At 39.6% G+C, this 15,206-nt stretch overlaps 1 protein-coding gene across 1 annotated transcript in view; it reads left to right on the top strand.

Annotated features, from left to right (window-relative positions):
• PARD3B (par-3 family cell polarity regulator beta) overlaps positions 1–15,206 on the top strand; it is a 609,556-nt gene that overhangs the window by 159,119 nt on the left and 435,231 nt on the right. The window contains exons 6-8 of the mRNA XM_032230967.1: positions 4,805–4,891; positions 12,274–12,399; positions 14,848–15,197. Coding sequence (XP_032086858.1) covers positions 4,805–4,891; positions 12,274–12,399; positions 14,848–15,197 — 563 coding nt within the window. The remainder of the gene's footprint in view (positions 1–4,804; positions 4,892–12,273; positions 12,400–14,847; positions 15,198–15,206) is intronic.

Here is a 15,206-nt window from a genome sequence, read left to right as displayed (position 1 = left end):
AGGATAATTAGAATAATCTTGTATCACTTTATCTGCAATAATTATTATATCCAAAGATCTAAGAAATTATAGTTGTCCGTTTTGAAATATAAAAGGAATATACATGAAATTTAACAGCTAAAATCATTACTTAGAAGCAACCTATAAGGATAATGGATTTTTTCCTTGAAGACATGAAGTCCGTGTTGAATACAATTTTGAAACATTTTTATTAAAGTACATTATTTTTGAGAAGAGCGGTTTTGCTAAAATCTATGGTTGCAAATAAACGCTTCAAAACAAATCAAGAGAAGAGTGATACAACTGGACAAATTTGTGTTTCTCAAATTACCCAGGATGTATAGAAAATGTAAATTCAGACACATAATACTGAAAATTGTAATATTCTGTGCACAAATAAAGGCTATTGGCAATTTAGTCCATGCACTAGTGTGTAGTTCATTTTATTAAATATGTAGAAATAAGTTTGGACTTTGCAATACATTTTATAATGTAGCAGTTATTGACAATTTCCAATGCAGAAGGTTCATTGCTTACCTTTCACAGAATTATTTGTTTTTCCTCAGCAGAGATTTTTTCTCTCTCTCTAAATTCAAGCTAGTAACTGGAATGGTATTTTTGTGAGGAAATAAATGTCCTTGTTTAATTTTACTGGAATGGTGATGTAATCATAACTTACACTCCTGAGTCAGTAAGAAGAAAGCTAGCCTGCTGTAGCCATTTAAATTTAGAAATCTTGGCATATCATCAATACCCTCTGCCAGCAATTCACAGAGAAAAATAGTATCTTTGAGGCATATTAGGAGTCAGATGATGAAGAAGATTCTGTCCTGCATCTCTCTGTGATTTGAAATGTTTATATGTCACCATCCAGGGAAATATTCCCCCCAAACAGCTTCCTGAATAGCAATAGCAGTTAGACTTATATACCGCTTCCTAGGGCTTTCAGCCCTCTCTAAGCGGTTTACAAAGTCAGCATATCGCCCCCACAGTCTGGGTCCTCATTTCACCCACCTCGGAAGGATGGAAGGCTGAGTCAACCCTGAGCCGGTGAGATTAGAACCACCGAACTGCAGATAACAGTCAGCTGAAGTGGCCTGCAGTGCTGCACTCTAACCACTGCGCCATCTTGGGTCTGAACTCACTTAGTTAATAGGAAAATGGATAGAAAAACTACAGCTAGTGCATAGCACAATCCATTTAAAATGGTGAGGATACCCTCCCACCCCAGGTACTGTTCTTTTATTATCTGCTTCTATTTCCGTCTTTATGCCTTACCCTAGACCAGTGATTCTCAAATGTTTTGGTTTGCTTTGCATGCTTAATAATTTTGGAGCACTCCAAAGACCTTTTGTTTGTATGAGAAATTAAAACTGATAAATCTTAAAATATTTCTTCGTTTAACTGCTTGGATCCTCTTAGGTCTTGAGGATTTCAAGCCCTCTCCCAGACCACACTTTGAAAGATGCTTCTCTAGACTGCTATCTTAGTCTGCAGTTTATATTTATTCACGTTCATTCATGGAGAGACATGATATGAGATCTGCCTGACAATGAATCCAACTTAAGTCAGTCTCATTTGTGAAATGATTAGCATTTTCCTAAATTACACCAAATGCTCAATAAAGAAATCTGTGTTTCTTCATTTGAATTAGACCTTTTTCTAAGGTGACCAGATTTTCAGATTGGTAAAGAGGGACACCATTGACCGGTGTGTGTGTGTGTGGGGGGGGGGGGGTTTGATTAAATTTTTTATATTTTGTCAAAAGGTCACAAAAGACGATTACATGACCCCAGGACACTGAAACCATCATAAATATGAATTTTTTGAACATGCCACGGGACACGGGACAAATTATTAAAAATCGTGACTGTCCCGCCAAAATCGGGACGTCTGGTTACCTTACCTTTTTCCAATTATTGTTTATACAGTACAGAATTGGGCCAAATACTCACCTGCTACCTCTCAGCAATTTTTAAAGTGGCTACTTATTAAAAACAGTAAGATGAATATATATCCCCCTCGCTTTTAAACATTTTTTTTCCAAAAATATAAGTAAAGAATTCTGAAAGAAAAAAGTACATAATATGCATAAAGGCTACTGATTTCCTGAAGCATGGCATACTTCAGCCTTTCTTTGTGAATTATTTTATTATACTGCAAGTAGTTTAATTTCATCAATTTAGGTAACAGAATTCTATATATTTTTTCTTTAAACCATAGAGGCTGATCCGCACATTTATTTGTGACAATTTTTATAAGCCTTGATGTATTGTAAGAATGCTGAACTGAATATCTGAATGCTGTGGCATGTTCAGATACCAATTACAATTATAGTCTCCTCAAAAGTATTAAAGATTAATTCAGCCTAGAAAGAGAATTATTGTTTAATAAGTAAATATTGAAGTAGAAAAGTGTGACTGGTGTGATTTGTGAGCTAGCCCAACACTACACATGACAGAATTTTCTGAGGTGAAGTTCTCATCTCCTCTGCCTTGTTCTCTGCAACAAAAGAGACCAGTTCTGTAATGTAACTTGCTATGCCATGTTATAGCATGTTTATCTCCAAGGTGATTTCAAGGGTTATTTCTACCATTCCCACTCCCATCCTCACTTTAAAAAATAATAATTATGCCAGCAGTTCTAGTGTTCATCCAATAGGTAGGCGTAGTTCAAATGCAACAATAAATATTATATGAACATATAGGCACAAATTTAGGCGTAATGCTCTCTTTCTATTAAAGCAAGTCAGTCTTAAACCAGCTTATGAGGTTGTGTTGTTTTTTTTTAATTTTTATTTTAAACACAAAAACACATCAACAAAAACAAACACATGACTTAAAACAACATAGGAACAAGAAGTTCCATCGTATATCATACCGCAGTTCCGAATCGGTTTCTTTGCAGTTAGTGTTTTCCCTTCTATACATTTCTATCTTGCATTCATGGTCTCCTTAATCGTTATCCATTTTTATGTACTATTCTATATTTATTTATACTTAGCTATTTATTACAAAATATTGTTTACCTATATTGTGCTTTATACAGTATTCTTACTGTCATTTATTCTCTTACATACAATTCTAGGTATACATTCACATAGTTATTCTTTTTCTTTGCCATTCTTATACTTTTGTTATTCCATTTAAAAGGTTATAATATACAGTTTGGGATGCTTTGTTTACCATCAGTAGGGCCTGTTGTAACACCACTTTATTTTCCCTTTATTTTCTCCCTCTCTTCCTTCTCTGCTTCCTTCCTTCCTCCTCTCCTTCCCCTTCCTTCTTCCCTTACCTCTCCCCTACTCCTACTTTCTCTCTTCCTTCCTGCCCTCTCATTCTGATGTTGTGTTTTTAATACATCACAAAAGTCTTTGGGTTATGATGACAATTGAGATGGGCATTTTATTTATTTGAAAGTTTATTTATATGCCGCCCTTTTCCCTGGGGGGACTCAGGGCGGCTTACAACTCAAGGGGGGGGGGGGAAACAGACATTTAACACGTAAAAAAAATACATAATAAAAAAAACACAACATTCATACCATTCGGGTGGGTTACAGTTTTTAGTCCCAGGCCTGACGGGATAGCCAGATTTTAAGGGCTGTGCGGAAGGTCTGGAGGGTGGTGAGGGTACGAATCTCCACGGGGAGATCGTTCCAAAGGGTCGGAGCTACTACCGAGAAGGCTCTCCTCCGCGTGGTTGCCAGTCGACACTGACCGGCAGATGGAACTCGGAGGAGGCCTAATCTATGGGATCTAATTGGTCGCGTGGAGGTGATTGGCAGTAGGCGGTCTCTCAAGTACATTTTCTTTGCTAAGTGATGTGGTTGTAAAGTGTGACCTCATGTGACCACATCACGTAGTGACATCGATACCAGTTGCCACCATAATCCCAGGATTGCATGGGTATTAAGAGAGAAACTCCCATGGCCAAGTCTTTGGAAGAAGTATGCATTCCAAGAAAGAAAGCTTGTGGTTGACATAAATGGGTGCTGTTAGCCTTGATGGCGCAGTGCGGGCAGAATGCAGTACTGCAGGCTACTTCAGCTGACTGCCAGCATTTCGGCAGTTCGATTCTGACTTGCTCAAGATTGACTCAGCCTAGCATCCTTCTGAGATCGGTAAAATGAAGGTCCAGATTGTTAGTGGCAATATGCTGTTTCTGCAAACTGCTTAGCGAGGGCTGTAAAAGCACTATGGAGCGGTATATAAGTCTAAGTGCTATTGCTGTAGAGTGTGGGTGGATGTGTGAAAAAGCAGCAGGAGTGACTTGACTTGGTGAGAAGCTGGCAGAGAAGTTTGCAGATGACATTCATTTGACCCTGTACCCCTTATAATTGCAAACTGGTTGCAAGTGCTTGAATTGTGATCCCATGAGCATGGAATCTACAAAGGCCATAACTTCACATACCAGTCACAAGCTTTTGAAAGTTGCTGCACGAGTGGTCATAAACTGAGCCCAAAGTCATCCAGCTGACTTTGTGTCTAAGGTGGGACTAGAACTCCCAGTTTTTAGCGTTTACCTTAACCCTTGTACCACACCGGCTTTCATAGACATATTTAGCAACTACCAGTATATTGTATAGACTATGTAATCTACCTCATAGAATATACAGAACAAACTTTATGACCTAAGTATTAAAGGGATTGTCTTATGGAATTGCAAGTTGTTAATGACCATTTATTTCAGGGATTGGTAAAAGATACTGAGGTACAATAAGTGCCTATTACAAGGTCGAATAATCTTTCTGCTTGTCTTGCTTTCTTTTGAAGATAATTGATGCTTTTCCCCCTTTTTTTTAGTGGTGTGACAAGAATCGTAGAGATACCTGGGGAAGGAGGCCCACTGGGGATACACGTGGTACCCTACTTTTCATCATTAAGTGGAAGGTAAGGGATTTCCATTATGGAGAAGCAAACCAGTAGAAAAAGTAATCAGAGTTTTTTTCTTCAGATATCAGCGCCAGTATATGCTTAAAACAATGTACATACTGAATATCGCAATCTTCTTATTCTGTTGAATAGCGAAGGTTCCATTGTATAAACCTGGAAGCATGCATTAAAATTAATGTTAAAACCAAGTCACAATTAGAAGCCTGACCAAAGAAAAGCATCTTTTTTTTGGCAATCTGTTGTTGTTTTTTAAACATAAAAAGAAACAATATTAAAAAAAAATGATCTCATCCATTACATACAGCATGTCATTTGGTTACAAGTGTTTTTGCCTCCATATTCTCAATTCGAGTTTCGAGTTTAATAAAATTTGTATGCCGCCCACTCCCATTGGGACTCTGGGCGGCTCACAGCAAGACAAAAGAAACATTTAAAATTCAAGAATAAAAAATAATTACATTTACAATTACATTTACAATCATAGATTTTTCATCTAATATAACTAAATACCTCACTTTCATTGTACAACATATATTCAATCACAATTAATATTTTTTTTCAATAAACCTAATTCCCTTACATTCTTGATTGTCTGTTTAATAACAGTATACCTTTATGTAATCACTTATCCCATTCTGAATATTTTTACAATATGAAAAAAGATTGACCGACTATTTATGTTTGTATATCACTGTTTTCAATTATGTATAATCCCACCAATCATCTATCGAGTATGCTTATGTTCATTATTGTCCTTGTACATCGTACATTCAAACAAAGAAGTTATGCCTTCATTTTTCAACAAGGTGTTCTAAATAGTCACTTCATATATATATACCAATTTTTAATTACTTATTAAATTATTTATCAACAAGAAGATATCTTTATAATATATTCTTAGGGTTATACATTATGTATACAATCCTCTATCATGTATACATAAATCTATTGTTATCCTTATCCATTTTAAAAGAGAAGCACCTTTAAAGATCTGTGATCTAGATGTTGAATTGTGAGTATGATTGCTGATTTCACCTTAATAAGGCTAATATGCATTCCCCAAACTATCTGTAGGTGGAGGATGGCCCAACTTCACAAAAGAGAGAGGTTGTCTCTCCTTATATTGAAAAAGCCTAAGGAAGGGTAACTGACCTGATTTGCAGCTTTACAGGTTGTTCATTGGGATAGCAAAATACTTGCTAGAGAATTGTTCTAATGAAGTCTGTCAGATAGAACTCTGTTGTGGCCCGGCAGGAGCCGTTGGAGCTGCCACCAGACTCCGACAGCGAGGGGTCTTATGGGTCGGCCCTGGAGGAGGTGGAGGACCCTGGACAGGGTTCCGACTCCCAGCAGGGCGCAGAGAGACTGGTTGGCCACCAGGTGGCGCCTGAGCCTTGGATCAGTGGGGAGGAGACAAGAGTGAGTGATCCAGAAAACACCTGTGAGTTGTTCCGGGATGCACGCCGTCGAAGGGCTACTTGGCGTCAAGAACAACTACGTAATTACAGGAGGTAATTACGCTCAGCTGATGCTCATTAAGATCCCCTCCTGATTATAAAAGAGACCTTGTGCCACGCCCTTCTTGCAGAAGTCAACGGTAGGGACTAATGAGAAACAAACTTGGCAGGCTGGATTGCTGCCAGAGTTTGTTTGCATTGTTGCCAAGGTTTGTAGGACTTGCTGCCAGAGTGCTTATCTCTTTGTTTACGTGGCTTGCAGCCAACGAGAGTCTGGACTTATTAAAAAACATTCTCATTTACATTTGTTTCGGCTTTCGTTCCTGGACGGAGGAGGGGGGTCAGAACAGACCTCAAATATCATCTACTGGATATAGCCAATGACAAAAGACCATAACCAGAACTAGCAGGATTATATTCTGCACTTTTCAGCATAGATCATCTACCAAGGTGAACCTAGCTGAAAGGGCAATTTAAATAATCAAGATTATCACTAAATTCACATGCAACAGGATTACAAGTTGGCAGTTCTTTTCATTTGCTCTCCAGGACAGGAAGTGTAAAATTTGAGACCGGTTTATTGTTGTTCAGATCCCTTGTGTTATGGATAGGTTTTCTCTGTTTTGTGTCTTTCTTATGGAGGAACACATTCTCTTCCTGCTAAACCAATGAAGATGATCCCCTTACTATTAGGGCCAGTCTGGTTTGAACAGCTAAGAGCCGAGGTGGCGCAGTGGTTGGAGTGCAGTACTGCAGCCACTTCAGCTGACTGCTAAGCTGCAGTTCGGCGGTTCAAATCTCACCGGCTCAAAGGTTGACTCAGCCTTCCATCCTTCCGAGGTGGGTAAAATGAGAACCCGGATTGTTGTTGGGGGCGATATGCTGACTCTGTAAACCGCTTAGAGAGGGCTGAAAGCTCTATGAAGCGATATATAAGTCTAACTGCTATTGCTATTGCTAACAGTTTAAACAGCTAGGAAAGACAAGGACTGAAAAAGCAGACCATGGCTTTAATCTCTTTATACAATGTACTGACATGCCTGAGAATTACTATGCAGAATCCAATAGGCCAAGTGAGAGCTGAAGTTACACCTCGCTCACCTACGCCAACATGGGATTCAGATTGAGGTTGAGCTAATGAACTTCCTTTGTGAAGAGCTTTCTTGGCAATAGAATAGCAGTGGTTTGTCATTGCCTTTTCCTGAAATAAACTTCCCAGTATATCCTACAACTTTGTCGATAACATAAAGTTTAAAAAAAGTCTTAGCCTTGGTTTTTAATTAGACTATTCGGATCGTTTGATAAAACCCAGAAAACTGCTATTGTCTCCAAAAATTTCCTCAATACTTTTGAGCCCAAATTTAGCATAGAGAGTAAAAACAAGATTGTACAACTAAAAGCATCCTTTTCATTATAACAACGATACAGCCAACATTTTAGTGGTGAATATTTCACATGAGGCATTTTAATATTGCTAATAAAACTTTAAAGGCACTCTATAGATAATCCAAAGAGCAAAATGAAAAGGTAAGCACACAAGTAACTGCAATTCCAAAATGTAAAAAAATCAGAGCAAATAAAAACATGTTGTTCAGTTATGGCCGAAGTAGCAAATGAGTATCATTAGAATAACAGTATTAAAGCTAATTGTCTCATGTAAATTTGCATTAGCACTCCTGTACCTGGATCTCCATCTTCTAGAATCAGATGGAGCTTATTTTTGAGGAAAATAATTACCCCGTATGTAAACTGAACTTCTGCTTCACAACTTCACAAGAGCCGAGGTGGCGCAGTGGTTAGGGTGCAGCACTGCAGGCCACTTCAGCTGACTGTTATCTGCAGTTCAGCGGTTCAAATCTCACCGGCTCAAGGTTGACTCAGCTTTCCATCCTTCCGAGGTGGGTAAAATGAGGACCCAGACTGTGGGGGCGATATGCTGACTCTGTAAACCGCTTAGAGAGGGCTGAAAGCCCTATGAAGCGGTATATAAGTCTAACTGCTATTGCTATTGCTACAACTATATCCAGTAGACTTTTGATGTTGTAAATCTGGATTTTCACTGGGTATGCTAACCATCTGGTATAGACTATAGATATTACTTTCTGCATCAACAATTTTACTACCTGGGTCGGTTGCAATATCCCTGCATTTCAAAATGTTCTCCTGTAAGTTAACTGGACTGATAAACTCAAAAAATCTGGAACTAGAAGAGGAAGAGGAAGTCAGTAGGAATGTTAAGTGCATGTAGAAGTAATTTAGGCATCCATAAAGAAGACTACTTGATTGTATCATCCAGATTTCTTTAGGAGCAATCCTCTATATCTTTTTGTGAATATTTACTAGTGGCGGGGAAGCATAGTTTTACATTAAAGCTTTTATCTAACAGTTGAAATTTCTAAGAGAAAAAAGAAAAGACTTTCAAAGAATTTAAAGTAACATCACAGCCTTTCAGCATCACAGATAGATATGAAAACAAATATTTCTTTGTACATAGTTCAGAAAAGTTCCTCTAGCTATTAAGTGATATGAATTGGCAGACACTATACTCACAGGCATCATCAAACAGACTCCCATTCAGAACAGTAGTACTTACTATGGGTAAAGATTCCTAATTTCTTCTTTTTTTTCTAAAACAATACACAATTGCTAATATACCCTATGTGCTCTTCCTGTCATACTCTGCAGGCAAAACTTGGATGGGAGATTTTGCTTGGAGCAAGCAATCTTAAGAGATTGCCAGACTCCAACAATGTAGGACTTTAAAAATGATCATTGTGATCTTGAAGGACACCTGCAAACAAATGAATAATTAATGTGCTTCCCTACTTTATTACTACTGTATTGCACCTGTTAACAGGTCCCTGCATTTTTCATTTTTTTCCCAGTTTTAAGATGTAGAGTATATTACTGCAGTTCATCTATGAGATGAGTGTTGAGTGACTATAGTCAATCAACAAAAGCCTCCTCTTCTATCTCCTCCAGCAGAAATGAAGTCAAGGACATCTCGTGATTAAACACCAGGTTTTTTTCCCCTTAGAAATCATATCTCTGTCCAGATCTGATTTTGGAATTTTTCCCAACAGCTAACAGCCTGAATCCACAGCCGCTTAATCTTGTTGGGATTGAATCTCAACCTACTTCTTCCCATCTACATCTTTACAATTTAAGATGGAGGGTCAAGATTTTCACCACAACTCCTGTATATCCTAGAAATGCAGATGCATAACTGAATATTATCAGCAAATATTATTGATTCCAAACCCAGGCCCATCACACAATTCCTCCCCTAGCAACTTCATGTACAGTAATTATGAAATAGAGTTGTAGAGAAGATTGATTCCTGAGACATGGATTCAGCATCTCTATCTCGACATATGTTTAAAACTGCCCACTCGGGAAGAGCCGAGGTGGCGCAGTGGTTAGGGTGCAGTACTGCAGGCCACTTCAGCTGACTGTTATCTGCAGTTCAGCGGTTCAAATCTCACCGGCTCAAAGGTTGACTCAGCCTTCCATCCTTCCGAGGTGGGTGAAATGAGGACCCAGACTGTGGGGGCGATATGCTGACTCTGTAAACCGCTTAGAGAGGGCTGAAAGCCATACGAAGCGGTATATAAGTCTAACTGCTATTGCTATTGCTAAGAGAGAAATAATTTTTAATATATGCTGTACCTATAGCATTATGGCTACTTTAAATACACCTACACACACGAGCACACATATGTATACTCTGTGCATGTGTATGTACGTATACTATATGTGTGTATATGTATTATATACATCATGGGTATTCTATAAATGTATATAAAGAAGTGATCAGTATGAAATCGAAATGAATTTTCAGACAATTATAATTATTATACATTCTTATAAATCGCTGCTACAAATAGAAATCTTTCAAGAAAGTGCTGGCAGGCATTAAATCTTTAATTTTGTCTTGTATTAAATTGTACATCTGTTCTGAATGCATCACTAGAATTTTTTTTTATTCTTTTTCTGAACATTTTGGCCTTTTGAATAGTGAAAGGTTTTCCTATATTGAAACATATTTCTGAATCAGATATTAGAATTATTATTTTTTTGGTATGTGTATTTTAAAACTTAAGTCTGTTTCTATCAAATCTTTTTAAAGTACCATAAGATAATAGGAAATATTTAGCTTTTTAACTTTTTTCCCAGACCTTTCTATAGAATAACAAATTAAAAATAAATCTTGGAGGTGGCGGGGGGGGTACTTTTGTGAGATCTTACATCTCTGAATCTAAGCAATTTTGATTCCACATCCTAGCCAAAATCCCAAATGAAGTAGGCCCAGATCAGTGGTGGGATTCAAATAATTTAACAACCGGTTCTCTGCCTTAATGACCAACGGGGTAGATGTGGCTTGGTGGTCATGTGCCTGGGTGGGCGTGGCCAACTCAACATCACTTATGTCGATGGGCGCTTCACCTTAGCTGTTACAATGGAATAAGGGTTAACTGGAGACACAGTTTCTGTAATCAGGGCAATAAAGATTAGGCTAGAAACAACACCAGAATGTTTCCTTCCTGTCTTCCTTACAGGATTAGCCCTGCAAAGTGGGAAAAAAACAAAATATTTCTTCCAACAACCGGTTCTCCAAACTGCTTAGAAAGTTACCAACCGGTTCTCCCGAATAGGTGTGAACCGGCTGAATCCCACCACTGGCCCACATACAATGTCATTCAGATAAATCTGGAGCTGTGAGGCCATTCCTATCTCTTGTCACTTTAGCTGGAAACTTTGGAGACTGACAAATAATTTTCAGGCTTTTAAAGCAAATAAAATGTTTTATAAATACTCTTCTTGTCCGTCTATCTTTAGGCAAAAGGGAATTCACAACCTATAAGGAAGTACTAAACACCCCCCCCCACACACACACACCCTCCTACCTACCTTCAGCCAGCAGGAAGAAAGTTCACACTTCTCCAGATCTTCAAAATTAAGTGAAAAATTATCCCAACCAAGACAAACAAAATATGCTACATCATAATATTCTGCCTCAACACTGGCATCTTGGGCAAAGTGGATTCTTGCAGCTCCCCAGCATTCTGTATACAGCATGGGTCGTCAACCTGGTCCCTACCACCCACTAGTGGGCGTTTCGGGATTCCAGGTGGAGTTCGGAAGTTAAAACCTCCTTTTGAGCGAGTGGGCAGGCGTGAGCGCACACATCAATAAACCAAAGTGCGCGTGTACGCAAACAAGCAAACACGTGGGAAGAGGAAGGGGAGGAGTGGAAACTGATAGCAGGGACAGGAAGAAGCTACCGCATATCTTGTAGAATCAGGCTTTAGTGCTGTTAAATCATATTATGAGCAAACAGAGAAACCGTCTGAATATCACCGAAAGAGGAGACCTTCCTTTGTTCCTTACGAAAATTGAACCAGATATCAAATATTTAGTCTCGCAGCATCAGCCGCAAAGATCTCATTAATCACTAGTAAAGCTAATTTCAATTTACTTTATTGTTTTCTAATTAAACTTTATAAAGTTAAAAACATTATAAACATGCATAAAGTAGAAATAAAAAGATAAACGTGCGTACATTTCTTTTTTTAAAAAAAACACCCTCCTTTCTAAAAAATATTCCGTACTTGCGCAAAAACTGGTGGGCGGTAAGGAAATTTTTCCATCAAGAAAGATCCATTAGTGGGCGGTAGGTAGAAAAAGGTTGACTACCACTGGTATACAGGATAGAGATGATGCACAAAGTGGGAAGAAATTTGTATTGGTTTATTTTGCACAGATACAGTGAATTAAGTAAACACTCAATGGCCTGAAGGGGAAAAGGAGAATCTGTAGAAATGATCTATTTTTTTTCAAAGAGCACAGAAGCAAATTTTGAATCGCAACCCGATGCAGATGATTTAAAGTTCACGTAAATGTATTTTACATTTCCTCCAGGATGTTAGGACTCTTCATCCGTGGTATTGAGGAAAATAGCCGGTCGAAGCGAGATGGACTTTTCCATGAAAATGAATGCATTGTGAAAATTAACAATATTGAACTTGCAGATAAAACCTTTGCACAGTAAGTTTTTCTTCATTTTCCTTATTTTTTTCTTGGATTAAAAAAAAAACAACCCTCATGTTCACTGAAGATCAAAGTTCCAAAAGTTAAACAATTGAACAAAATAAATTAGATATTTCTTTTTTTTCCCTCTCTTTATAGTGTATAGCACTAATATTTTTCGAGTACAGATGTCCTGGAACAAAAGTATTTTTTATTTATTAATGTCCACCTTTATTATTTTTATGAATGACTCAAGGTGGCAAACATAATCAACCTACCTTTTCTGTTCTATTTTCTGCACAACAACCCTGTGAAGTGAGTTTGACTGAGAGAGATTGACTGGCCCATCTGACTTTCATGGTTATTTCCTGTTGCTATATACTCAAATCTTTTTTCTTAATCTGAATATTTTACTAGTATTTTGTAATATGTCCTTAGTAATCTGTTCTGACCCCCCTCGTCCTACACCAAAGGACGCCGAGACAAAGATACTTCAAGGACTTTATTAACAGACGGACAGGACCTTGGCAGCAATCCAGCACAGTCCAAGCCTTGGCAGCAATCCAGCACAGACAAGACGTGGCAGCAATCCAGCACAGACTAACCTTGGCAGCAATCCCAACGGCAGGAGCCGTTGGAGCTGCCACCAGACTCCGACAGCGAGGGGCCCTATGAGTCGGCTCTGGAGGATGTGAAGGACCCTGGACAGGGTTCCGACTCCGAGCAGGGCGCAGAGAAGCTGGTTGGCCACCAGGAGGTGCCTGAGCCTTGGACCAGTGGGGAGGAGACAAGGGAGTGTGATCCTGACGTCATGCATTGGAGCAGTGGGGAGGAGCCAAGGGAGTTGTTCCTGGATGCCCGGCAACACAGAGCAAATAGGCGTAAGGAACAGTTACGCAGTTACAAGGTGATAATTGCACTCAGCTGGTGGTAATTAGGCTCCTCTCAAGACCATAAAAGGAATGATTGTGCACATGCCCCTTTGCAGGAGTCAACATATTCACTAAAGTTGGAGAACTTTAGTGGCTAGCTTGGCAGTCTGGATTGCTGCCAAGGTTAGTCTGTGCTGGATTGCTGCCAAGGCCTGGACTGTGCTGGATTGCTGCCAAGGTCCTGTCTGTGTGTTAATAAATCCTTGAAGTATCTTTGTCTTGGTGTGCTTTGGTGTAGGACGAGGGGGGTCAGAACAGTTAACTTTATGGCTGGTTTGGAGAACCTCCTGACTCCACCCACCCTGCCCTGCCTCTCCCAGGAGTCTCCACATAGCCCATTTTGGATGTGAGGTAACTCCGGGCCCAAGCAGAGGCTAACCCCCCCCCTTGGTGGTGCAGGAGGCTGACTAGGTCACGCCCCTCATAACCACGCCCACCCAGCAACCTGGAAGATAATTTTTTGCAGATAAATTTTTGAAGCCCACCCCTGTATGTTGGCTTGAGGTCTGTTTCCTTTTGTGCAGGGAGGGAAAATCCTCCTGTGTGCTGGAGGAACAGACATGACTAATGGGCTATATATTTTATATTGGTGTTTTATTGGTTGTAAACCATTGGTTGTGACGTGCGGTCAGCTTTAGGCCTGGTGAGGCACTTTTTAGACTTGTGGACTTCAACTCCCAGAATTCCACAGTCAGGCATGCTCAGTTCTGATTTAAAGTGACAGCATTTTTCCCCCTTGCAAAATAAGTTTTCCCATTTTTTTTCTTCTCCCTCCTTCCTCCCTCTCTCCCTCCCTCCCCCTCTCTCAAACAGACACATGTACACAGAGAACTTTGATCCCTCTCTCATTCGCTCACTCTCAAACACAAACACAGAAGTTGGATTGGATATATTTTCCAAAGGCTTGAAAGCAGCTCCTCTGCCATACCCCCCATTCCCCTGCTGCCTTCCGATCAAACTTTTTGAATTCCTCCCCCCTCCCCACACACAAACCTTTTTCCAGCTGTTTCAGAGATGATTTCAACTCCGCTTCTCCCTGCCCTGCCCTGCCCTCCCCTCATGAAAGGCCAGAGCTCTGAGTCAGACTGAGCTAGTTGCTCCCAGAGAACTCCAAAAAGCCTCTAAAAATGCCCTCTACAGGAGGCGAGAGAACACATGCCTCATTTGCATAAGGAATTTTTTGCTTGTTAACCCTTGCTTAACTCTTAAAAGGTGAAAAATTCCTTATGCAAAAGAGGCCCCTAGTTCTCTGGCCTCCTCTTATGGTTTACACAAAGCACTGTTCCAAGTCACTGTGAATCTGGCAGCAACTACCTTGGCTTTAATTATTTAAAAAAAATTCTTTAAAATTCTACCCTTTTCCTCATGACTGGTGAGGCCACGCCTCCCCTGCCTCTAGTGACTGCACGTCCCTGGTTGTAAACCACCTAGAGTCACATCTAAGTAAGATGAACAGCATACATGTTTAACAAGTTAATTAATAAGCAGTTACAATGCTTAATTGCTCAGACTATTTTATGTTTCTTCCCCCAAGAGCCCAAGATCTTTTCCGTCAAGTAATGAAATCTCAGAACATCATCCTGGAAGTTGTCCCTTCACATGGCCGTGAACAATATGAAAAGTCAGTCATCGCACCATTGTACTCCCCAAATAAAGCTGAGCATATTTCCAAAGGGAAGTTTCCACCTGCAGCCCCACCAAAGCCAACGATGAAAGACCCGGATTTCTCTGAAGCAAACCATCTAGAGACTGGTACCCATGCATCTTCCAAGAGTCCTAACTTCTCAAGAATTAATAGGAAGCCTCCATCACCGTCTTTATCCCCATTGATGGGGTTTGGAAGCAAGAAAAATGCAAAGAAAATAAGGATTGATCTCAAAAAAGGTAAGTTGT

The sequence above is a fragment of the Thamnophis elegans genome, chromosome 1 (assembly GCF_009769535.1).
Source record: "Thamnophis elegans isolate rThaEle1 chromosome 1, rThaEle1.pri, whole genome shotgun sequence".
Lineage (NCBI taxonomy): Eukaryota > Metazoa > Chordata > Lepidosauria > Squamata > Colubridae > Thamnophis > Thamnophis elegans.
The sequence above is the reverse complement of the archived record's forward strand: the minus strand, read 5'-3'. Positions and strand labels throughout refer to the sequence as shown.